Raw genomic sequence first — 26,675 nt, 5'->3', positions numbered from 1 at the left:
AAACCTTTCTTCCAAATCTTTCTGACTTACTTACAGGACATCACTCAGTGTCAGAAAAAGAACAGAGACTGGCTTTGTAGTCTGCTGCTACTTATATTAAACCATGATAATTCAACTATTTAGGAATATATTTTTAGAGGTGCTTGTGATAAATGCCATGATATGGTATGTATCAGACTTTGCCATCAGCAGCCAGTGGATTGGGTTGCATTTTCAGCATGGTCTTTGTGCAACATTTTCGCCCCATGAATTTGCTCATTGAAATGGAATCATTACATTATCTTCAGAAAAGAAGGAGGTATGGAGCAATTACTGTGAATTTGGGTTACGTGTGTGTTTGTTGTCTTGAGACATCTTTTTCTCCCCTTCGATGTTCCAGGAAAAGCTTGGTTGTTGACAATAGGTTCTTCAGTTTTTGGCACTAACATTGTATTAGTCCTTTGGTCAACCTTCTGCATCTCATCAATTTTTCAAATGCAGCTGAAGTGCTGAAGATACTATATATATATATACTGTCTGTGTGTAATGCAGCCTAAAGGGGGGGGGGGGGGGGGGGCACAAGCCAGTGCCTTCCTTGTGCCGGTCCCAAGCCCGGATAAATGCGGAGGGTTGTGTCAGGAAGGGCATCCGACGTAAAACCTACGCCAAAAAATCAATGATGCAAGTTAATCTGATTTCCATACCGGATCAGTTGAGGCCCGGGTTAACAACGACCGCCACCAGTGCTGTTAACCTGCAGGGCGCTGATGGAAACTGGGCTACTGTGGGACGAAGAAGGAGGAGAGGAGGAAGGCGTGTTCATAAGCAGAGAGAGAAGAGGAAAGTCAAGAGGCTAGGACTGAGAGTAGGGACTTTGAATGTGGTGACTATGACAGGAAAAGCTAGAGAGTTGGTTGACATGATGCAGAGGAGGAAGGTGGATATACACTGTGTGTTCAGGAGACCAGATGGAAAGGTAGCAAGGCCAGGAGCCCAGGAGCAGGATTTAAGCTGTTCTATCATGGTGCTGATGGAAAGAGGAATGGAGTAGGAGTTATCTTGAAAGAGGAATTTGTTAGGTATGTTCTGGAGGTGAAAAGAGTGTCAGATAGAGTGATGAGTCTAAAGCTGGAAATTGAAGGTGTGCTGTTGAATGTTGACAGTGGTTATGCCCCACAGGTAGGATGTGAGTTAGAAGAGAAGGAGAAATTCTGGAGTGAGTTGGATGAAGTAATGCATCCCCAGAGGTGAGAGAGTGATGTTTGGAGCAGACTTCAATGGACATGTTGGTGTTGGTGTAGGCGGAGGTGATGAGGAAGTGATGGGCAGGTTTGGTATCCAGGACAGGAATGAAGAGGTGGTAGACTTTGCCAAAAGGATGGAAATGGCTGTAGTGAATACTTCTTCCAGAAAAGGCAGGAACATAGGGTCACCTATAAGAGTGGAGGTAGGACCACACAGGTTGACTACATTTTGTGTAGACGATGTAATCTGAAGGAGATTAGAATAGAATAGCTTTTATTGTCATTGTACATGAGAATACAACGAAATGCATTTGTGCTGTGCCTGAATCTCAGGAAAATAATAAATAAATAAACAACATAACTAACTAAATAAACAATAAATACATAAATAAATAAACAACAATAAATTAAACACACAGTTCCATTCATACATTAAGATGCATCTTTCAGGATGGTGTTGGCCCTGTGGAGACGAGTCTTAAAAATGTCCTCCAGAGAGGGCAGGGGAAGTCCAATTATTTTTAGGTTTTGGCGATCTGCCTCAGTGCAGTTTGCATACCAAGCTGTCAGACAGTATGTTAGGACGCTTTCTATACAGCATTGGTAGAAGGCTCTGGGCAGCTCTGCAGACACACACTGGTTCTTCTTCAGTGTGCGTAGGAAATAGAGTCGCTGCTGCGCCTTTCTGACAAGGGCCAAGGTGTTGACAGTCCATTTGAGGTCTTCACTAATGTAAGTCCCCAGGAACTAGTGACTGCAAAGTAGTAGTAGGGGAGAGTGTAGCCAGACAGCATAGGATGGTGGTGTGTAGGATGACCCTGGTGGTGAAGAAGATGAAGAGGACAAAGGCAGAGCAGAGGACGAAGTGATGGAAGCTGAAAAAGGAAGAGTGTTGTGTGGCTTTCAGGGAGGAGCTGAGGGTGGCCAGGAGGTAATTCCAGATGACTGGACAACTACAGCGAATGTGATCAGGGAGACGGGCAGGAGAGTACTTGGTGGGTCATCTGGAAGGAAGGTAGACAAGGAGACTTGGTGGTGGAACGAAGAAATACAGGAGTGTATACAGAGAAAGAGGTTAGCTAAGAAGAAGTGGGACACTGAGGGGACGGAAGAGAGTAGACAGGAGTACAGGGAAATGCAGCATAAGGTGAGGATAGAGGTGGCAAAGGCCAAACAAAGGGCGTACATTGAAATGGCATCATTTCAATGTAACGTGGAATTAAATATACGCTGATCCATACAATATGGACATGTGATGTTCTTGTCTGTTTGGTGTTGTCAGCCATGCTTCAGATAAGAGTGTGACCTGCTGCTGGTGTTATTGTGGTAGCAAAGCTGTTCCTGCTGCTCCTTGCCTTTACATGTGAGGATTTGGATCCTGTGGTGCTGCATCAGGTCAGGATCTGCTGGATCTGCGATACTGAATGTTACTAAACAGCAAATCTGAGCTGATCTTGACTGACTTCTCAAGGAAGATCTCCATTGAAAAGAGGGATTTCTATTGCGAGTAGCAAATCTCAGTTTTCCAGTTAGGTCATGCTGTTGTTTCATTGACACACATTAGTACACTTATTTATTAGTTTTGCTTTAAGCTGTGCTTCCGAGGCTGCATGGCTCAGGAAGATTGAGCAGTTGTCTAGGAATTGGAATTCCTGGTTCGACTCTGGGCTCCTCCTAGAGATGTTATTGAGCAAGACAGTGAACCCCTTTACTGCCCCTGATGTGCAGCTTGGTGCCTTGCATGGTATGAACCTGCCGTCAGTGTGTGAATGGGTGAATGTGATGTCAATACAAGACGCTTTGCTATATAAGAACAGAGCATTTGCAGTATCCCTCCTGTTCCACAGAATGCCTCATAGCTGTGCAGCAGCACATATCAACCCTGCATTTCTATCCTCTGCTTTCATGCAATACAGTGTATGAGTCAGGCAATACCCATAAAGAAACACTTTTATAATAAAAATATTGTTTTATTCTCTTAATTAGTTTTAGGAACATTAACAGCTATAAAACATTAGTTTGCTTCTTTTTCCTTTCTTACCTATTCCCATTCTTGCCAATTTATTTTCTTGCTACTGAAAAGCTCAGGAATATTTGCACATTCTTAAGCCTCTTTCAAATTTTCTTTTTCCAAAACTTAGGACACAAAGTACATATGTAGACAGTTAATTAGATTAGCACTCAAACTTGTTGTTAGACGCACCCCCAGTGGGCAAAGGTAGCATATCCAGGTTCTTAAAAGGAGTAGTAGCTCTAAAGTCTAAATTAAATGTACACTTCATGTTAAATCTCCCTTCCTTCAACTGTGGGCAACCTTCTTTAACATTAACATTCTGCATGTAACATTTGGAAAATATAACATCCTCTTACCCATTTATACACTATCAACATCGCCCAACATGTGGATATGAATTCAGTGGATCGTAAAGTGAGTGGAACAAGTCTAACATTCAGCTCATAGCGATAGAGCTGATTTCCTGTAAATAACAGAGATACCTTCCTGAGGACAGTCACAACCATAAGTCTCAAAAACGTGACATAAAATTTTAAATATTTATGCATTCATTAAATTTATTGTTTTAACAATATCAACAAATAGTCCCATAACATTACCTTTATATTTGGTTTCTATTAAGAGCTGTGCCACTATATGGTTTCACTATTTAGAGGCGTTTCCTATCTGACATGACAAAACCAGATTTGGTCTGAAAACTCTTAAATCTAAAGATACTAAAATGGTTTCTTGTGGGGATGGTATTAATAACCATATTTGTTTAAACAGTAGATTTTCTATGAACATCTCAAAACATTTGCCATTAAAATGTCAGAAAAAAACTGACTTAAATGACTAGACTTCAAACTTTCCAGCTTGTGTACAAGCAACCATCACCTAAAGCTCAGACAGATAGCAGATGAGATGTGAAAACACAAAGCATGCAATAAGAGAGCAGGGGAATCAGATGTGATGGGATACATTTAGGCATTGTTCTTGTCATTTCAACATGAGAGGTTGGTCGAGAAATGGCAGCGCAGCCAACTGCTGCCATCGGACTTGTCATGTTCTCTACAAGTGAGCTTCAGGGCTGGAAGCGGGTTCTCTCTCTTCAGAGGGCAGCCCCAATGGCCAAATGGTAAACAATGGTTGCCGTGCATTAGTCCTTAAAATGTGTCATGTCCAGCACTCTAATCCACAGCCTAGTTAACCCGGATGCCTGAAATGAAGGGTAGTCCTGTCGACACCTTCTTTTTGTACACCACATAGTCCTCCGCAAAGAAATGGATGAGTGAAAGCTCCTCCTCTTCAATCCGTTCCCGGAAGAAGCGCCAGCTGGCTATTGTATATGCGACTATACACACTGGATTACACAACATTATCTGCAACAATGAACAGACAAACATGCACACGATTAAGCAAAGTCAAACATTTCCTTTAATCCCTGTTTGAAAGACTCTCTGAAGAGCTGCGCATCATTTCCTCATAGAACATTTTACTTGCACCACACTCACACCCAGACCTGGTGGTGAGGCGGGTTGTGGTTTAGTTCTACACTAATGAACATCTGCACTTCACAGGGATGAAACTGTCTCAATGCTGAGCGGTCTGCCAGGTGGGAATAAATACGGCTACGGTTTCCCACACTATTTAGAACTAAAGAAGCCTTTCAGATCTGACAAACCACACAAGCGAGCTGCACTTAAACGTACTAGATATCTTCTAACCTGGATAACTGGAGATAAACCTTCACATTCAGTTGCCTTGACAGTACGTAACAACTACGCCAGGGTTTCAACACTCAAAAACACTCTGTCACCGTCTGTAAAAGCTGCCTCATCTCCTAACCAATGTTGTGTTTTAAAACCTAGATAAGTTGAAATCATCCTGTGATGTTGGGGGGCTGACCTGTGTTCCAATGCTCCAGTAGAACCAGCCCACATAGGAGGGATGCCTGAAGTAAGAGTAGACCCCGTCAGTGACCAGCACGTGGCTCTGGGCCTTCTCATTCTGTACAATGTGGTTGAAGTTGGACCCAGCTGTCAACATGGCTGCCTTACGGAGGGCATCGCCGCACAACACCATCAGCAGACCCACACAGCTCAGCCAGTTCAACTGCTTGATATCTGAGGAAAGAGTACCAAAAAAAAGGTTTACAAGCAATGGAAGGCACTACATATTATCACAAAAAGGCTGGATGTGGCTTTATAGGCAGTTTGTGGGAAATTTTGATTGCTGTAACCTGGAAGTGTTAGCTTCTCAACAGTGAACTCCAGCCATGATGAGACAGCAGCCAGTGTGTACTCCACACTGTGGTTGAGCAGGAAGGAGTCGAGCGAAAGGCTGCGAGGGTTGATGATGGCCGTCACCAGGTACTCGGTGTAATGGAAGAATGAGAGTGAACACATGTACCTGGAAGAGTAAATCATTAGAGAGTGAGAGAACGGCACCAGAATCCACTGCATCAATGAATCCCATATTTTGAAGGGACATTTGTTTTGTTCGTTCTTTCCTGAATATTATAATTGTGTTGGAGAGGCATTGTGAATTTCGGAACACATAGTTTTGAACTCACAGACAAAAGTGTGTGTGTGAGTGAGTGAGGCCCTTTTGCACTGGGAAGCAGTGTAAATAGAGCGTGTGAAGGTTGATGAAAGAAAACTCCACACAAATCCAGGTTTTGCAGGCTACTCTCGTCCCCTTTCACAGTCAATAGTCTGAACGAGCTATTTGGATGGGTGGGAAATGACACGCAACTTCATGCATATTGGTTTGGTTTGGAGGTTATGACAAGTCCAGGCCGTGCATCTCCAGAATGCAACATGTTGGAGGCCTGAAGACATTTTGGCACACCTTAAACAATGATCTATTTTTGCTCGTGTGGTATTGAAACCTCACATGTACGTCGCTTAGGCTAAAAGCGTATACTAAATGACTAAACCAAATGTAAACCATATTTTGAAACTAAGAAATGTGCCCTTTCTAGGTGGTTTGGAGAGAGCATCTTTATTCCTCCCTTCACAATGTACCTTTACACCTGCAATGTCATGACAACATCTGTTTGCTCAAAAAGAGGGCATTAGACGGGACGCTTTACTATTGACATTGAAACGACTTAATATGTAAAGAACAGACATGGAAGATTTGGGAATACATAAATGTTATTTTCTAATATACCGTATATATAAGATCTTTCTTAGCCATAACAGATAGGACACACAGATTTACTGAACTGATCTGTGTCCTCTGTGTCAAAAATGTGGTTTTGTACAAAAATGAGCATGTCTTTCTTTGTTTTCTTTAAGTGAATCATCACAGTGTAACACCAAGTGAGTTAAACTTCAAGGTTTGCTGCGTCTCCCAGCACAGTCTCAAGAGCATGCAGGCCGGCCGTTGCACAAGGACAGCTGGACAGGGCCTGAAGACGCTGTTAAGTACGGAGATGATGAGGATTTCAGGATTTGTACCTGCTGATCTCCTGGTATCTCCTCTGTGCTCTTGAGACAGCGCTGGGAGACAAAGCAAACCTTCTTGCGCATGTGTGGATGTGGAGCTGGATTATTTGTGCAACCTGATTGGGCTGCAGGTACCGCCTCATGCTACCAGTAGGGACAAGGACACTAGCAGAACACCAAAACTAGAGAAGGATCAGTGAAGAGAGATAAGGAGAGAGCAATTGTCTGTGGCCACCATATGCTCCCTTTTTTTTGCATAATGTGGGACCTTTAAGAGATAGGCTTTCATATTCATTTGAGACATGTTGAAAAATGAAGAAGACTGTTAAAGGATGCATATGGACATCCTTTTAGTACACATGCTATGACACGTTTGTAGCTACCTGATCTGGGCCCGGAAAATCGGTCACCAGTTTCCTTTTACGACGTTTGAAAATGGTATTTTTATGTTTATTGTCCTTGATTTGATTTCCCCCAACCTAACCAAAGACTCCCTTTCATTATTTACAGGTCTGCTTTTAAACGTTAATAACGGAGACATAACTGAACACCTTTATTCAACTTAAGAACTTCAAAAACAACATATATTACAAGTAAACCGTTAAGATGCTTCAATATCTTGAAACATTGAAAGTCTGGATGTAGACGCCATTATGCACATGCACGGTCCAAATCAGGTGTCTGTGTCCAAAATTGTATTTTGTTTACCTATTCTGATCAAACTGATGACAAAAAAGTCAGAAAACGGCAAAATCACCAAAAGCTGCATCCACCTACCAGCCAAAATGTGTCCAAGTGGTTTGAGAAAAGCTTAAGATCAAGCCACAGCCAAATGTAACCCCCAGAAAACAGGCTCTGACAGCGACCTGGAACAGGGAGGGGAGGGAGGTCAGCCACACAAGAAGACATGCAAGCCAATCATCACGTTTACTCACAGATTAACTTAAGCAGTTACAGCATTGCAACTGATTTACATCATGGAAGCAGCACAACCATATGCATATCCAGACATGTGATCCGGATAGGCATCAGGCTTAAGGGGTCTTGAATGTGGTTGAACAACTCCCTTATTGAACTGGCCAGCTGACACAAGACACATACATTAGCAATATGTACAAGAAAATATTTGGATTGTTGTGAAATGGACACGGAATTCACTAAAGATGTTTACTTTAATTCTAATTACATGAATTGATTTTTTGATTTTCACTTTCATACATTCAACACATCACCCAGGGAAACCTAAACCTTTACGAACATGTTCTGTCCCCATCGTTAGCACTTCCTGTTTGTATAATATAAACATTATTTAGCATCTTTCGGGAAACAAACTGAGCTATTCTTGTTTTTTGCACCAAATTACATCATTCCACACAAAGGCAGTCAGAGCAACCCATTCAATATGAACTTAATGCAGCGTCTTTGAGCTTAACCACGCTTCTGTTTCTATTTAGAGCTCATCGGCGTCTATCGGGCTCACTAAGCTCTTTAACTCAACACGTCGCTAACAATAGCTAGCTAGCTTACTGGTTAGCCACCATTGGTAATTTACAGAGAAACGCGACACTATTCGCACGTAGCACATAGCGAGCGCTCCTATGTTAGTGAGCAGGTAGGAGACGGCGAGCTAACGATTAAGCTTTACCTTGTACAGAGGTCCAGAATAGATGCTTAGCAAGAGGCCGTTGACAACTGCAATTTGAAGACAAACAGCTATTTTCCCGGGCGTGTCCGTGAGATAATCAAAGACCCAGTCAATATGTCCACAATAGGTTCTGATTAAAGGGATTATCACGACACCTAGTCCTAAAATAAAGGCTTTTATACTAACTCTTCCTTCCAGCACTAACTTATTGCCTGCCATGATGGGAGTACCGCTTTAAAAAGTAACAATCGCGAGATTTCTCGATGTCCTCTCTGTTGCCTTCAGAGGTTGTCGGAATTCTGGATCTTTCGACAGCTGGTGATGAGAGAACGGTAACCACTGTTCATTATGGGCAAATGGCCTTTTCCAAGCTTCAACCATTATATAGAAAATTGGTTCAATACTCTTTCGGTCCACGTCAACGGTTACATTTGTGTTGTGTAAAACAATGCAGTTTTATCTTTTGGGTTTATTGCCATCTAGTATTACTGACTTTCGTTCAGTCCATCTCTGCAATAATCTTGCGCTCTGACTAATTCCTTGACACTTTGATCGTTTAATATACTTGAAGATAAATACAATGACATTTTTCTTTTTAGAGGCTTCAGTTAAAATATTTACACTTTTATCTCATCTCCCAACTGCTGTATGGGGAAGAATGACAAAACCCAACAATCTGCAACATTACTGTGCACTAGTGATGGGTCGTTTGCGAACGAGCCGGCTCCAAGAGCTTGGCTTTGAAGTGAACGACGGTAGCCGGCTCCAAATCAGGAGCCGTTCACTTCTTTTTTTTCGTTCACTTTCTTTTTCTGTTAAAGCCGCACGTGATTGGTCAATATGTGTGGGAGGGGTGGTGTGAAGCGCACCCCCCTGCAGAGCAGTTTGTCCAGATCAGAGTCCCAGATCAGTCAAAATGGAATGCACCTATTTTGCCATGATGTTCAATTTCAGTTTGCCTGGCGATAAAAAGACAAATGCCCTTCAATGCAAACACATCAGTGATCACACACAGCCAGATACAGTTGTCTCCTCCACTTCTAAAACCCATAAGAGATGATTGAGAGAGCTCTGGTTGACATAAATGTCTCCTTGCATGTGTCCAACACTCGAGTGAACACAAACTTAAATTAAAGCCCACCAAACGATCAGACAAACCAAATTACCTTGACAGATGATGCCTGGGGTGAATTTCAGGCTCTTAACAAAAGCAGGGCACTTATAGAATAATATAATATAGAAACATGGCAAGTGTACCTATGTAATTAAATCGAGTAAAAATATTAAACATTTTATTAGGAAAACATACATTTTCACATTTTATTAAGAAAAGCAGCATAAACCCTTTGCCTTAATTACAGCTGGCATACATCTGTGTAGGATCAAGCTGTCACTGTAACCGATTTACTTTCTTAGGTTGCTGGAGCAAAAGTTGGAAATCTTGGTTTGTGTCTTCAATGGAGAAAACAAAGCTGCAAAAAAAAGCATGAACAAGGTGTCAGGTGTTTCAGTGTGGACATTTCAGGTAATCCCAGATTTTCAATGTGGTCTCAGACTCAGACAGATCTTATATGTATATTGAAATTGTTACACACACACACACACACACACACACACACACACACACACACACACACACACACACACACACACACACACACACACACACACACACACACACACACACACACACACACACACACACACACACACACACACACACACACACACACACACACACACACACACACACACACACACACACACACACACACACACACACACACACACACGACTACTTTCTAGTAATAAAACATCAGCTCCTGTTCACCTTGTTGTGGCTGGTCCGTATTCGTAGAAGAACAATCTACAGGAACTGATTCACTAGTCAGAGCTACCAACATGTCCTTGTACTGCCTTTTATGGTGCGGGCGAATAAACATGGCAAATCCTGACAGAAAGATAGAAGATAAAATAGAGAATCAATAGCAATACCTTAAAAGAAAATAATAATTAAAGGAGCCATATTTTCATTACAAAAAATGTCTTCAATGAGAAAAACAAATTACGGGTTAGAAGGCAGAAGTTCTCATCCTTTTCTGTAAACAAGTTCACCACCGTGGAAACCAGGTTTTCATAGTTGTCCGTCTTCTTATAGCTTTGAATTGCTTGAAAAAGCTCTGTAGATTTTTCTGCACCAAGAGCTTTTTTCACATGAGCCAAAAAGGTAGCATGGACTTCATTGCTTGGAGCTGGTTGAACCTTTCCCGCCGAATCTGAAGCTGGCAAAGAGACATGACATTGGCATAAATCGACGTTTAATCTGAGTGACAGATATTGTACATGCATACAATCAATTTACTTATCTGATTTATCTGCCTCTCTCTCAAAACTGACACTGACACATAACGCACAACTATTCCTCTTCCCCTCTGCATCTCCATGTCAATATTACTGCATTTCACTAACTTAACTTCTTCCCCGGTTTATTCTGTGTGCTCTCGTCTCACGGGTTCTTGTGGAAGCATGTCCTGTAGAGATGAAGACCCTGTCCTGCTATTAGTATTAATATCATTGGTCATATTTACATTCTTCGCCTCTCACTCGCCTCTCACTCCCCCTCTCTCTCTCATAAAACAACACACCACAATCCATATATTGTGTTTGTCAGAATTATATTTTTCTTAGTTCTTTACTCTTGCGTTTTGTAATAAAGAGTTAAAACCTCTCTGCCTGTTCTATCCATTAGGAAAACCTAATGAAGATACTAAACATCTAAGCGCTCTGAATCACCCCCAGTATGTATGAGCTAAAATAATGCATCACTGTACCAGACTGAGGTTTTTTTAAGCCTTGATGGGTCAGGTGATGTCCTCCTTTGTTGAGTAGGTTGGCATTAAGATGACTACTGGCAGGGGTGTCACTGGAGGAGGCAATGGCCACAACTGTTTTTCGCTCTGTAGCTTTGGATAAAAAGATTTGCAAACAAAAGTTACAAAACCCTGCACGTTAAGATACAAAATTACAGCACACAATCCCTTTGGCTTTCATACCGCTCTGCAGGGTGAGTTTTTCTTTCTCCTCTTTGGACAGTGAGTGATCAGGTTGATAGCCACAACCCTGTCCAGTCAGCTCCTTGCTTCTGTCATCAAACTTCTTTTTGTGATGTGGCCGTACAAACTGATAGAAGCCTGTGACACATTTGCTGCATTAGAGCTGAAAACTATATCAAGAGAATTGACAGGACAATGTCAGAGTAGAGTGTAATCTGAAGATGAATAGCTGGTGAATGATAAAAAATACAATAAGGTCAAGGACGAAAGGGCTATGAGGAAAGAACCATGGTTAGACGAGTGAGGAGAGACCAAGTTATATTGGTCATAGGTCAATACATCACTTAGAAATTATTATGAATAGAAATCCTCATGGATGGATGGACGTTTTCGCCCCGCACACCATAATTTGACTGAATCATGTAGTGGTTCAGCAGAAACAGTAGGGGTTAAGACAGGTGCAATCACAAGTAAACCCATTACGGCAAATCACTTACCGCGCAGAAGACTATGAGTGTTAGCATCTTCAGTTAACAGTGCCAGTTCAGTCAACAGGACATCTAGGTTGTCAGTCTTCTTGTAAGTATGCAGAGCCCGCAAAATTCGTTCAAAGTTGACTTGGCTCAATGACCTTTTCATCTCTGAAAGAAAATTCTTTGCCTTGTCCGTTTTGTCTTCCTCAGAATCGGCAATCTTTAAAGAAGATGGAGGAAAAAGAAACTGCTTAGTAGCAATGTAGTCTTAGAAGAGAAAAGCAACTGAAGCTTCATAGTGAGTTAATAATGTGTGCGTGTTTCCAGTCGTCAACATTAGGGAGCTTGTGTGGCTATTTTGCATGTGCAGAGGTTTTGTTAAATGGCAGTTAATAGAAAAGACCATTATAGTTTTTCTGGATTGATGACAAGGTGAGGCCACAAGGTTGCATATTTTGGCTCAATCTGGATTTCATTTGCAGACCCATACCTGTTCTTGGACCAACTTGATTTTACGTTTTCCTCCCCGCAATTTGTCATCCATCTTCTTGTCATATTGAAGAGAGACCGTTGATAAATGACTCACCTACACACGATAACGTCAATGAACAAATGAACATAATGTTAGAAGAAAATATTAACCACCAAGTCGTGGTGGACCTATTTTTGGAAAATAGTTGATGATATTAACCACTAAGAAGAGTAGAGAACCATATGAAAATGTGAGTTTAACTGCAGCAGACTAACAAATGAAGAAACCGCAAATAAGAATATGAAAGGTGTTAGTTGTAAGTATACGCAGCCATAACAATTAGGGTGACTGCTTGTGCAATGTGAGTCTTTCTTGAGTGTGAATTTATACAAGTAGCCTGCCTTGTTCTATATGTCTAACTTTAGCAGGAAGGACATGCTGAACAATCTTCACTGTAAATGTTTTAGATTTATTATTGCAGGTCTCCTGGGAAAAAAAAGGAATGATGGAGGAATGAAATTACCTTATCTACTACGTCATCCTGTCCACTGTGAAGGTTGGTGCACTCCAGGGCATCCAGTAAGGTGGCCGGTCTCTTCTGGCTTTCCGGCACCTCAGCCTCATACTCTATGCAAATCCTGGCCATCCCATTCAATGCACTGTGGTCATCTGAGCATAAACACCAACCCAGATAACAAATCAAAGAAGGAAGCTTGGAAAACACATATTTGCATGATATGCTAACTAGGCTTGCCACTGTAAACCATCAAAAATAAGCTACTTTTCCATTCCATTTCTGCGCAAATCATAGGCAAATTTTTAAGCTGACAGGGATTGTTTCCATTAAATCATGTTGTGATTGTAACTTCTTATTCACAAATCTAAGAAAATGTCATTCTCAAATTTGGTCCGCACTATCGGCACCATGCTTCTAGTTTTCTGCTTCTTCATGCTTCCAGGAGTTGAAATACTAGATGTCATGTTCCCACAAAAGCACTAATTAGTGAAGTCTGTTTCTTAAACTATGTCTAAGAAATCCAGAAGACACTAGGTTTTCTTTCTTCTTTCATATCCACTGGACAATCTTTACCCAATGTGCACTGTCCCCTAATTGTATACAGATGTTAGACATTAACTTATTTGTAAACAGATGCTCTGAGTCAAGCAAATTCCAACTTAACAAATAAAAAAATAGTCCAATTGACCAACAGGGGCCCTGAAAAATGGTGTGTCTCAGAAACTAATTGGGCGCAGCTCGAACCAAAAAGGATGGAAAAAATGCAACATCACGGTCCCGAAAGCCCATGTTTGAGGATCCCTCACCTATACATGACCTTGCATAGGATATATAACGGGTAATGTGGAGAGCCTTGATTCTCACTCAATCTTCTCCTCTTCAGACTGTGCATATGGGTATCCAGCATCTTAGCCTTCTGGGCGTGGACCCTTTGAGAGGACGAGCCAGGCTGACTCTCTGAAGAACACACTGAGCTGCGGGTCTCTGTTGCAGCATTCTTCTTCTTCTTCACAGTGGGCCTCTGTTGAATTCAGACACAATAAGCAACGATCATTTCCATTTCGCATAACTGCCATGCAACGGCTCCTTTAAGGACCCTGTGGGCCCTCAACGCTTCCCTCAATGTTAAGATTATTTATCATTTTACCAAGTAACACTTCTATTTTTACTACACATCAGCTTCTCAGTGTGTCGTATTTCTGATCTCAAATCCTTTAACCACCTGCACAACTACACATGATTAAAATGCCACGGCAAATGGAGAGCAGAGGATTTTTTTTCAAAAAGGAGCAAAATAATGTTGGCTGGGAAATGCAGTCAACTAACAAATATAAGGCACCAAAGTCAACAATCTTTGTTTTTGAGATGAATCTACATTTGTGCAGAGACTGAAATCCATTGTCATGTCTAATGCCCCATTTACACCTTGCAACAAAAAAAAAACACTCAGAAGCCATGATTTATTTCAAATGTATATGAAATCTAGCCAAATATGTCTTCAGGGCTGTGCAGAGGGGTGTACTATGAAGCCAGATTAAGGAGTTAGCTAGCTAACTTAAGCCTTAAATCTGATTTTTCTTTACAATTACAAGTATGGCAGGATATCCCTGCACTGCCCCATTTGAATGAATTCCCACCTGTTGTTAAAAGACAAGGCGGGGAACACTGGTCTTTGCACTGCCCTATCTAGATAGGGCCCAGTATCAAACGAGTTAAGGGGAGCATATATTTTTCTGTTCAGCTGTGAGATTACACCTCTACAACCTACCATTTTTTGCGCAACCCTGAAGAACTGAGTGACGTCACGGACCACATTTCCAAAGTTGTTGTACACACGCGCATAGGGCCTCAACCACAATGGAAGCTGGGATTGGGAGTTTTTAAACCTGTGGAAATGTAGACAAATCTGCGTTAAGTCACATTTACAAAAAAACTCTCCCTACACTCCCACCAGTATACTACTATAAACGCTCAACACAAATGAATTGATGCAGATTGAAGTGAGCCGGTCTTGCTCTGTAATTCAGAGTGGAGATGTCTGAACCCAGGACTAAAGGAAAAACTTTACGGGGAGATCAATTTACATAGACTTGTGCAAGGTCAAGATCAGAATTTTGGGGGGAATTTGTCAATTGTAGCAGTGGGATAAAATACCAAATAAAGAGTAGAGTAAAAGTACACATGAGTTGAGTGGGAGAATGTTGCTGCTACCGAGCATTATAAGATAATAAAGTTTGTTATTATGTTACCTCTTAAAAAGACAGAGCATAAAATCTTTCTGGATTTCACCTTTCATTTACACTCACAGGTTTTAGAAGGGGTAGGAGGAGCACATTGTATCAAAATATGAACAGGGAAAAGTCATTAAGGCTGTTTTAACGCTGCCAGACATGAGTGAAATGGTTGAATCAAAACCACACACAGATAAATTGCATAAAATAGACAATGATTCAATCAATCAATCAATTGACACTTCACCTCTCATCACAAAGGAAGATGGCTCCATAATCCTCTTTGTGGCGAATCACTCTTCCAATGGCTTGGTTCACAGCTCTGAAAGCTTGCTGTCTGTACCACTCCTGACCAGACAAATACTGCCAAGTGTAAAATAGGAAGAATAATAAGGACATATTAGGAATATTCCAAGAAAAATAAGCATTCCGGGCTTGGGGGGAGGGGCCGGTTTCACACACCTTCACACCAGGCTCTTTCTTTGAGTTCATCTGATCCAAGAACTGCATCTTCTGGATCACTCGTGGGTCCATCCTGGGTGGGAAAGGAAGGCCTGTAATGATGACCGCTCGACCAAAGGCATCTGCAAAATCCAGCCCCTCACTCGCCTGTTTTGGGAAGGAAATTAAAACTGCATTCAACGTGAATTAAGTTACAGTTACAATACATAGTTACGATATAAAAAATTCGTAAAAGTTTAATTACATTTGCATATCTGAAAAATGCACTGACAATGCAATGCAATTTTTCGAGTCATACCAGTGCTTGACTTAATAAAAAGGTTTGTCTGTCCAGGCAATGGTGCCACAGGAAAAGCCTTTACTTGCATCTTTTCCTCATGTCTTTTTACATACATCTATATTAAACCCATGGGCAGTAATATTAAGATTACTCACACAAAGTTAAGTGGAGCAATGCAGTTTCTGTTGTGGTTTGGCCCAATGGACCAGCCCTTAGCTTGCAAGAGTGCTCGAGGGGCCAAGGGAGTTTGTACAGACAAAATATGCTTTATAGACTTGGAGAAGGCTTCTGATCATGTCTCTCAAATGATATTGTCACAGGTGGTGTGCTGGAGTCATTATGAGCCATCTGGTCAATATGGGAAAAGTGATAACTGTATTCTCTGCAGTAAGTGAAACAGTTTATCCATGTATAAGTGCTGCAAAGAGGAATGATAGGTGTGCCAAGCTTGTGGCATCATGCTCAAAAAGACTTGAGGCTGTGATTGCTGCTAAAGGTGCATCAACAAAGTATTGAGCAAAGGCTGTGAATACTTATGTACATATGATTTTATTTTTTTAATTTTAATACATTTGCAAAAATTTCTAAAAAACTTTTCATGTTGTCATTATGGGGTGTTGTGTGTCGAATTTTGAGGGAAAAAATGAATTTATTCCATTTTGGAATAAGGCTGTAACATAGCAAAATGACGCTAAAAATACTTTCCGGATGCACTGTATAATCTCAAGCAAGTACTGTACAAGAGCGCTGCAATAAGAAACATCTTAGAACGTTTACTTTATGGTTCATTTTGTCTAGATTTTCTTTAAAGTCACATTTATGAACCTGTATTCCTCCAATCCTCACCTTTCCTCGACAAACAGCAAAGAAACTGCCTCCTTTGGAGTTCGGATCGTCGACTTTCTGGTAATAACCATCAACAACCTTAAAAAACAGACAGAAAGGGAAGACACTGTGTTGCTGACGTTGAAGTGTTCTGGAGACAGTTGATGGGTCAAACTTGGAGCATCAATTACACTGGTACGATGTAGAGAGTATGAGTATATGGAAAGTCCAAACAATCACTTCAACACGAAAAAAGTGAAAAGAAAAAGTCTTAACCATATATAGATATGAATAAAACTTCACTGACCTCAGTAAAGGTGCTCTTCCCCTTTGATTCAACAAATATTGGCTTAACGCTTTCGATACGATCTGCATGCCCGTTTGCCTAGTAGAAGTCAACATTTATTATCATAAACATTTTTCAGTACAACAGGATAAATAAATACATCAGATATGCATGCAGGAAAATGTTCCTTTTTTAGGTAATTTGCAACATTAGAAACTTACTCGCCAGAATTCCAGAGTTTTTTCCATCAAGGGGAAGGAGGGAAAAAACACCAACAGCCCCTGAGGAACTACCCGGCTCAGGTTGGCTGAAGAAACACACATACATGGGGCGTATGAAGACAAAAGTTGCAAGATCGTACGGTCAGCAAAATATAGGAAAAAGCTAAACATCAACCCCTTAAAATATGGTATTCTATGGACAAAAGTCAGCTTTATAGCATGAATATGTAAAGATTTATTATTTATTCTTACCAACAGTGTTGCCTAAAGACGCCATGTTTTCTGGAAGAAACCTATCACAAAAAGAAAAAAAATACAAATTTTCTTTCAACTCGAGTTTTAAACTAACTGAACTTAAAGAAATAGTGCTAAACCCAGGATTTAACAACTAAACCAACATGTTTGAAGTGCTTAACCAAGGATATGGGTTGTTTCTTCCCCATTGTCAAACCAGTGTTAACTTTGTAAAAAAAAAACTAGTCTAAGAAGAGGGGAATGAAGTCTCAATCTACTAACGACATAATGTATTGCAAAGTACAAAGAAGATACCCACCTTCTATCAAATGCTGAACTTAACATGACCCCATCTGGCCCCTTTTCAACAATTCCGACAAAGACTTGGTCTCGCTCAATGACATGGCTGTTTTCTAGACACACAGGGAAGGGACTGACAACCATTCACAGGAAGAAACATGTTAGAAAATATGAGCATATGGGCAGGTGTGTGTGTGTGTGTGTGTGTGTGTGTGTGTGTGTGGCGTAGATTTTCTTATCTACAAAAGGGGGTCCTTGCAGAAAAAGTTTGGGAGTTACTGCATTAAACTTATAAAAGCTAGGAAAAGAGAAAAAAAAAAAACACACACAAAAAAACTTACATCCGCATCTCAGAGGTGAAGGATGAAAGCGGGGACAGGGTACCGCTGGTCAAAATAATGCTGCGCACTTTCTGATTCACCAGTTCCTGCATGCTGAAGCCAGGTGAGAAACACCAGTAACTTAGAATATTGCCTACGAGATGCAAAGGAACAAAAATGTTATATTACATTCATGCATATCAACACTAGTAACAAAAAAACAAAAGGCATCAAAGTTAAAATGGTTTAATTTCTCAACATCCAAATCATGCTTCTTGGCAGTTGTACCCGTTGTTCCTTTGATTTTTGGCTTTGAAACAAAAGTGAGAAATGTCTTGAAACGGCCTGAATTCGTCTGGTTATGTTATTCGGAAGTTACGTATCAAGAAGCACAAGCATTGACAGTAAATTGACATATCCACTTCTTCACAAACGCCGCCAATTCTTTCTCCTCTTGGTACAGAATTTCCACTTTAAACCAAACCAAAACAACGAGAACTTTGTTTTGCCAGTATCATGCTCCAGAAGTAATGTAACAGCTGTTGCTACCACTGTTATACATTATATAACATTAATATTATGTGCTCCATTACCTTCTTTCTTTGATGAAGATGAAGCCCATCCATCATTTTGTTTCTTCTTCTGAAAGCTGTTGTCTCGATGGATATGAACCTGTTCAAGACAGCACAATAGAGCAGATGAAGTCACTGAAAACCATTTCAATGGTCTGGTCAAACCTTTTCAGGCATACAAACCTTGAAAAATGTTGTGTGGGAAGGTATCTGTTTTTCTTTATGATCTTCTGGTGGTTCACCAGGGAACACCAACTACAAAAAAGGAAAATGTCAAAATAATCGTTGCTCCTGCAGTGAAAAACTGGATCAACAATTGACAGTTTCAATAATCTATGCGTTCTTAGAAAATAAAACCCACTGTCACTATATATTACAAAGTTGAGGCGAAAAGCAAACGTTTCACTTAGGCTTGAGATGATGACTATGATACAATTTCATTTCGCTGTCTGTGCCATTCAGAAATGGACTTGGCTATGCATTAGCTCATTCACATAACATGATGGGTAATAGGATTCCAGTGCACTAATAAAACCACGGTTACCATATGAATGAGATACATTTATGTGGCAAAGACTGACCAAAGCATTAACCATTGACTGTTGTGAAGATCGCCATGTGCATATTAAGGTAGTAGTAAAATTTTCGTGGAACATTTTAAGTTTCTAACCTGTATGATATCTGCCAGCTTTTGCAATCCAGTTGTATTCAAGAATATTCCTGGATCTGATGACAAGCACAAGTTTCACAGATATTTCTTAATTGTACAGATAACTACATTGTACATATTCTACTAATTTTGACTATAAGACAAAGCAGGCAGACGTAGAGACCCTGTAAGACTTGAGGTGGTCATAGCTTACATCATTTTTAAGAATACCATGATAAAGATGCACTGAACGGTTCTGTTTTATTTTTGTTTATACTTATATTGTCAGCCATTTCTTTTACAAAATGCAAAATGTAAAAAAAAAAAGAAACTCACGTCCTGCTAAGTGGCCAATGATCTGTTCCAGAGATCCATAGACGTCATCCTTGGTACGATAAGTCAGATGAGCCTTCTGGAACAGCTCATAAATGAAGCTGAGAAACAAACAGAGGAGAGCAGAAACATTTCAATCCAACCACCTGTGGGTTATATTAACACTTTGCAAGAAGGTTTTAAACACATTCCCTTACAAATATTTGAAGCATCTCATCACTAAACGATTGACGATAAAAACATATTGTGACATCACGAGAGGCTCTTCCTCCAGATGTCAGGGTCAGGCCGTGAAAGGATGTCCAAGAAATGCAATAAAGAAGGTTTTAACCAACAAAAATGCTTTTAATTCCCACACTGGTTCATCCAAAAGGTTAAACAAAAAGTGTCCTTGTTCAAAAAGGCTAAATAAATCTCTTCAAAAACATTAAAAGTATTAACTAAAAGTAACGTTTTTTATACACACATATACATATACATATATACATATATATATGCATACATAAACAAACACACTATAATATATACATATACAAACCCCAATTCATAAAAGGTTGACAATGAGTAAAATGCAAAATAAAAGCAGTGACTGGAAAATGATTACTCACCAATACTTGACCAAAATGGAAAACATGCACCTGTCCCAACACACACACGCGCGCACAGGTACTCTTTTACATACCTTCCAGGTTTTGTGATCCCTGTGTTACTTGAAACATTATAGGAATCAATGGCACCTTCAAGATCCAACAGTATCTCTGACAAAAGCAAATAAACAAGTGGAGAGAAAAACAGTCAGGGGCTGTGTTTACATCGCATCTGCCAGTCACGGTGGCAAAACGTATCCAGAATACACATTTTCTCAAATATTTGTGTTATGCAAAATACTTACGTTTTACTTTAGCAACAGTTTCCATTTTTAGAACTGAAACAAAATCATAACCGTGTCATGAAAATTGTTAAGTTATCTTTTGTTCAAAGCCAAGTGCATGAAATGTAAAAACACAAGCGAGGATCTAGGATTCAATTCAGTGAAAGCCACCACATGTGTGTACAAATTAACCTAGGGATCAAACTCTAAATTAAGAAAAGAAACTGCCACTAACCAGAGGTGAGGGATTCTACATTTACTTCTTCAGAGAAGGCATCTCCTCGGCTAGCTTCTTGAGCCTGCTCTGCTAGCACCTTGTCCACAGAATTAATGGCTGAGGCTAGATCATAGGGTGTCAAGTCAAAAGACGTAGACTCTTCACATGTCTTCTCCTGTAGACAACACAAAAAACATTAACATTTGCAGCCATACAAAATAGAAACATTTATCATTCACTCACTCATTCAAACTACGGCTTGCTTGCACGTAACTATCCAAGACACAAAAAAAGAGCAGTGATGGGAGTGACACAGTTCAACAATTGCTTCAAATTCCTTCCTCATTTGCTCACATAGCTTTTCATAAAGATGTGAAAATGTTTGTATCATGAGTTCAGATATTCCATGTCTATTACTGTCTTAAATTACGATCAAGCCACATATGAAGTGTAATTGATGCAGAATCAATCAATTGCATGTGCAGTATAATGTCTTACCACATTGTGAGCCTCATCGAAGATGATTATCGCCCCCTTCAGGTCAATATTATGCGCCCTTCGGCTCTATGTACAAACAAAAAAAAGAGAGAGTAAGAGCAACACAAGAGCAACACAACTGGACATATCAAGAGTGTATCACAAATGCATTAAGTTTTAAAATTCAAATTATTTTCTAATGCCATACTAGTTATATCATACACTTTATATGCTTGCATGTTGTTGTTTATTTATGTGTGATTTAGTGTTTGGGGCATACATGTAGACATGTGTTGGATGTACATTGTCGGGGAAACTGGTGCCTTTGGATGGAAGATAACGGTGGTTGAGCTGTGGCAACAGTAAACAGTGCTAACGGCGAAATTTCATAATTAAAACACATTCAACATAGAGGTAAATTAAAAGAACGAAAGTTTTAAGAGATTGTAAAATATGACATTTATAGAGAGCCTCGTAAATTTGGCCAATAGAGTCCCATTCATTTTGACTGAGAGGTTCGGAGCTCTTTCAGTTTGTCTGAAAACTCACCAGCCGGCACTGTTGGACTTGGATTGGTTAAGAAGGGGTACAAACCATAAGGCTATTAAACAAATTTAAATTTAATTTAAATAATGCACATGTTAAATATTTTCATTTGATTTGATACTTGTTATACTGTAGCATTAATTGTATGTTTGTAATTGTATGCATTCTATAGTTGCAACATAGTTGAAAGTGGATGCTAACAAATACAGTATATATCATACAGCATAATGACAAGTTTTTTTTTTCAAAATGTACTGGAGGTTAAGCAGGAATAAGGAGCAAAAACAGCATTACTTAAACATGCAGTTCAGCTCACCTTTGGATCCAAGAGGTAGTTGTAAGGCATAAAAATGATCTCTGCTTGTTGTTTCAAGGAACGCGAGAGGTAGTATGGACAGGCCCTATGGAAAGTTGAAATCAAAATAATGAATATCTTGAATAATGAAGCAGCAGAAAAGTCTTAAACACAGACCAGCAATCTCAGAGTATAACTGTTATTTCTCTCCGTACTGCACTATGGGCTTGGAATAATATAGAGTTGTACATTCTGTGTTCTTCAATTGGTCACCAAAAACTGATGCACTCATAAGCAATAATGCAATAAACAATAAAAAGTGTTTTGAAAGACCTGGATGTCCTATAATTTTCTCCTGCTTAACTCATTAAGTGACATTATTGTGCTTGGCCCTAAACACCTTGGATACACATTATCTAATGGGATAGCCATCATGGATGAGGTTGCATTGGCCTCTACTGTAAGAAGTGCTTCTAGGCTGGATTATTGTAATTCATTATTATCAGGCTGCACAGACGACATGATTTGTAACAAGTCCATTATAGTAATATCTATTTAGTCAATATTAGTAAATATTGAATCAAATGTTATTAAATCCAATGTTTCAGACATTCATACAGTCTAGAGGTGCAGGAGTGTTTTATGCCAATCTCCCAGCTTTAAATTAACAATTAAACCACCATTTGAAAATCACCATGCCACAAAATCAGCGGATTAGTATGCCAGTGATGGTAAAAAAGAAAGAAATAAGGTCAATTTCACCTGTGTTTCTTGCCAAAGTTGACGAGGTCTTCAACATCAGAGATAGAATTCACCAAGTCTTTGTCAGTACTTTTTTCTGAAAACATAAATACCATGACATGTATGAGCCAATTCAGTCTTGCTTCCCCACCACAGTACTGAAACGGCCCACCTCAGAGGTGTCAATGACCGTTTCATCAACATTCGGCCTCTAGTACATCTCAATGGTGCTTTCGATAACGTCAACCACAACATTTTAAGCTCCCTTGTTCACACTCATATTGGAAGCTTCAAACGTTGCGTAGTCAACGCTCAACTATAAACATACCTTTCGCACACTCCCAATGTTTGTATGAATCATGTGTATGTGTCTGTATGTATGTCTTGTATCTTGTGCGTTTGTTACTGGTTGAGTCAAAGTTGTCGTCTCTTTTTTCTGGCTTTCGTATAGTATGCTTAAAATCGATGTGCACTTGTATTTTACTCATATTACCAAACACATTATTCAAATCATTTCATATTGACATGCATAAAATGTAAAAGCATTACCTTCAACATTATTGTAGAGCACACATGTTCGGGTGGCTACCTTTCTCTTGCACATATTAACCTATAAAATATGATTAAAGCAAATAAAAAAACAAAACAATCAGAGTTCCATTTATACGAGAAATGATACCACAACTACAGCAATTTGTATCCCTTCACCTCAGCAGCCCAGAATAGCTACATTTTTCAATGATCAAATGTCAATTGTCTGAAATTTACTCCTAAACATCTCTGAAAAGCACCTAGAGATTCTAAAAATGTTAGTAAATGTACAGCAATTGTACATAACTGAGATAAATGAGCAAAAGTACCTCGGCAGAGGTATTCAAAACTGCGGTTCACATACCTTAACATGGTTGGTCTCCTGGCGCATTACTTCTGGATCGATACACAACTGCTCTCTTGATCCCAACACACACACCTTAGGCCTGAGCACAGGGAGTGAAACCACAGCTTCAGATTTAAACATTCCTCCTGTACTTTGTTTTTAAATCCAGGCTCTTCAAAAATACCCATCCCTAAACCCATACCCTAACCCTAACACTGACGATGACGATGACGATGACGATGATTCAAATGACCATTAGCAAAGCCTGGGTAAATTTGCTCAATGAATCCTTATAGGTACTTATTTCAAATCACACCATTCTCTCAATACACTTTCAGATGTATCCCAATAGTCTAATGTAGACTCAAATGTCACAGTTCTTCCAAGGCCTGTATAGTCAGACATGTCAGCCCTTGAGCAACATACAACAGCACGTTCCAATTCCGATCAACATACAACAACTTGGTACAGCTACTGAAGAAGAGTGCTTATATTCTACAGGCTATTATCAACAACTTGATCGATGCAATGTGAAGGAGATGTGTTGTACTGCATGAGCCAAATGGCGATCATGCAAGATACTAATCAGTACTACTACTATTTGGGGACATGTGAGCAGCAAATGCATATCTTTATCCCTAATCACATGAAATCAATGGATAAGTGCTTAATTAATCTATTTCCGTTAACATTACATTTTAACTCATTCGTCCTTGAAATTGACAAATGTTGCGTTTATTTTTTTGTTCAGTATAAATCCTCCACGAATAAAATTTTGGAAGAATTGTTGAATGGTCCTTTCTTTTATTTTATGAATCATACAGATTAGAATAATAAAATCTGAATAATCTGTGTACATTTCCTGACACACTGAGAAAAAGTAAATATTCACCTGTATGAAGTGCTCTTTAATTCACCGATAACCTGGCTGAGCTGAGAGTGTGTCCTTGATGCATATATGATCTTGGGAACGTCACAAAAACCTGGAAAACAGAAAGAAAATGTTTAGAGCAGTGTTTTTCAACCTGTGTGCCGCGGCACACTACAAACACACAGTGCTGAAAGACAAACCAGTGGATTTTTTTGTACGCAACATGATGAACTGAGGCAGTCCAAATGCATGATTCATGGTTCTGTGGTACACCTGTGGTTAAAGATCAGGAGGCTTCGTATCGTGCCAGCCTCCGCATAGCGAAAGACGGGAAGCCGCACACAATTGGTGAACAGCTGTGTTTACCATTAGCCAAAGAGATGGTACACACAGTTGTTATCAATGCTCTGCTGTTTGTGTTTTTGATAATTTAATGTTCTCACATGCTGTGTGTGTGCGTGTGTGTGTGTGTGCGTGTGCGCGTGCGTGAACATGCTGTGGGTGTAAGAGGGACTGCCCCATATAGGAGAGTTGTTCATATGAGAGTGTTCTAGTACCAATTTGTACAATGTGGCTGTAACTGACAGAAGGTCAAAATAAATACTGTTCTTATGAGGAAATTGGCTTCCTGTGTGCATTTTGCATAGCAGCTGAATAGGGTAGGCCTACGCTACTGTATTTTAACATCAGCCATAGTGGTGGTACTTGGAGAGCCAAATATTGTCTGAGGTGGTACCTGATGGAAAAGTTTGAGAACCACTGGTTTACAGTATATCTAACCACACTAGTTACTCTTGTTCTTGTATTCTGGTTGAAGTAGCAATAACAATATGTATGGCAACAATACTAAATTGACTTTTTAACTGAATGCCATCATGCAAGCGTTATTGGCAGGCAAAGATTGCTGTTACAACATTGCACTGCTGTATAGACAAACACGTGGGAAAAAGACAGATCAGTCATGTTCTCATCTCATTTAGTAATGGCAGAACAGCTTCAGTTACATATGATATATTCCTACCTGGGGTTTCGCCATCAGTAGCAGCTGCCCCCCATGAAGACGGGGTCTTGTTTTTGAACATCTCCTGCCCATCCAGTCTTTCAGCGATCTTGTGTGCAGAAATGGAATCCTTAAAGTATTCCCTCCAAGCCAGGGTGGCACACAACAGGCACAGGGTTTTACCAGTACCTGTGGGACTCTCCAAAACCCCATTTTTCTCCTGAAGGACACACATATACACGGTCATCCTATGTCTGTTGTCATCCTAAAGAATTGATACATACAGTAGTAACTAATTCATACTTAGGACACACAAATCTGCTCCTGTCAGATACTCAGTAGGCCTACCTCCATAGTCCACGTCTGCTGCCTCAATCAAGTAACCAGTCAACACCTCTGACTTTTTGACTGCTGTGATAGCCAACACTGGTTTTGCCATTTATTGCAGTATCTGCCCAGTGTCAGTGTCTGACCTCACACTTTTTTCCTGTCGCCACTCGTCTCATACAGCTATGATACAAAGTATGCATGTAGACACACCGCTATTAGTTTTCCTCAACCATTGTCTTGGGATAGCCTTCTGAAAAAAAGGAGTAAGATAGAGAAACTAGCGAGTTGTAGTTACACGGATGGTACATGGGATCTTACATCCATCCCCGGTCTCCCCCTACAGTAGCAGTCCCCAACCTTGTTTCATGAAAGACAATTTTCACATACCAGACTTCAAGGTGTGGGGGGATAAACATGACGAAATAAAATGATATGAGGGTTATTCATGTTAACAGGGAAGACATGCCGTTTGATACTTACAGTTTGAAGGCATTCAATCACTTTAGTCATGTAATCCTTCTGGCATTCATAGGGACTGAACGGGAAATCCACTGTGACTTGTCTTAAAGTCAGTGAAGGCATCGCGTTCAAGTCTTCCGGCTTAGCTTAGCCCCTGTTAAGCAACGTAAGCATTGGAAAAACAAGATCACCTCCAAATGGCACGAGTAGAAGCTGAAAGAGCAACTGCTTAACTGCTAAACTACTTTACGTCAACATGACTTCGCTTCCCGCCAGGAAGCGTTCAACACAATGCACATGCGCAGCTCAACCATAAGCGACGCGGTTACATGAGATCCAGGGCATGTTCTTGGCAAGACCCGCCCTTCGTAGCTTTCGAGCGCTGGGATTGGCCAAGCGTCCATGCGCGAGCGCAATGCAGAAGTGTTCGTGTTGACAACTCTGCCG

The 26,675-nt window shown here is 40.2% G+C and overlaps 2 protein-coding genes across 4 annotated transcripts; both read right to left on the bottom strand.

The window, feature by feature from the left end:
* Window positions 1-3,774: 3,774 nt before the first annotated feature.
* icmt (isoprenylcysteine carboxyl methyltransferase) lies at window positions 3,775-8,570 on the bottom strand. The gene is made up of 5 exons (XM_076167208.1): window positions 8,317-8,570; window positions 7,449-7,537; window positions 5,459-5,628; window positions 5,125-5,342; window positions 3,775-4,598 (listed from the first exon to the last, which is right to left on the bottom strand). Exons 1-5 carry the CDS (start codon window positions 8,533-8,535, stop codon window positions 4,419-4,421), a joined length of 876 nt encoding a protein of 291 aa, XP_076023323.1. The 5' UTR covers window positions 8,536-8,570; the 3' UTR covers window positions 3,775-4,418.
* Window positions 8,571-9,705: 1,135 nt separating this feature from the next.
* Window positions 9,706-26,534, bottom strand: rtel1 (regulator of telomere elongation helicase 1). Of its 3 annotated transcripts, none has more exons than XM_076166137.1 (33): window positions 26,250-26,533; window positions 25,461-25,659; window positions 24,461-24,551; window positions 23,587-23,668; window positions 23,241-23,301; window positions 22,713-22,788; window positions 21,972-22,056; window positions 21,131-21,196; window positions 20,651-20,807; window positions 20,437-20,469; window positions 20,227-20,302; window positions 19,548-19,645; window positions 19,233-19,288; window positions 18,746-18,817; window positions 18,584-18,662; window positions 18,012-18,144; window positions 17,690-17,803; window positions 17,389-17,429; window positions 17,137-17,222; window positions 16,937-17,014; window positions 16,651-16,728; window positions 15,525-15,671; window positions 15,310-15,425; window positions 14,600-14,717; window positions 13,696-13,852; window positions 12,838-12,983; window positions 12,333-12,428; window positions 11,867-12,062; window positions 11,370-11,507; window positions 11,148-11,279; window positions 10,386-10,598; window positions 10,148-10,267; window positions 9,706-9,788 (listed from the first exon to the last, which is right to left on the bottom strand). In XM_076166137.1, the coding sequence occupies exons 1-33, from the start codon at window positions 26,349-26,351 to the stop codon at window positions 9,721-9,723; spliced, it is 3,510 nt and encodes a 1,169-aa protein (XP_076022252.1). In that variant the 5' UTR covers window positions 26,352-26,533; the 3' UTR covers window positions 9,706-9,720. The 3 variants fall into 3 exon arrangements, 2 of the variants coding, with proteins under 2 accessions (XP_076022252.1, XP_076022253.1); XM_076166138.1 differs by having other exon boundaries at window positions 10,386-10,592; XR_012965085.1 differs by lacking the exons at window positions 9,706-9,788; window positions 10,148-10,267; window positions 10,386-10,598 and having other exon boundaries at window positions 11,155-11,279; window positions 11,370-11,539; window positions 26,250-26,534.
* Between the last annotated feature and the right edge of the window lie 141 nt (window positions 26,535-26,675).

The sequence above is a fragment of the Genypterus blacodes genome, unplaced genomic scaffold (genome assembly GCF_046128005.1).
Source record: "Genypterus blacodes isolate CSIRO-AG114 ecotype Tasmania unplaced genomic scaffold, CSIRO-AGI_Gbla_v1 ptg000156l_1, whole genome shotgun sequence".
NCBI lineage: Eukaryota > Metazoa > Chordata > Actinopteri > Ophidiiformes > Ophidiidae > Genypterus > Genypterus blacodes.
This window is presented reverse-complemented; position numbering and strand designations above follow the sequence as displayed.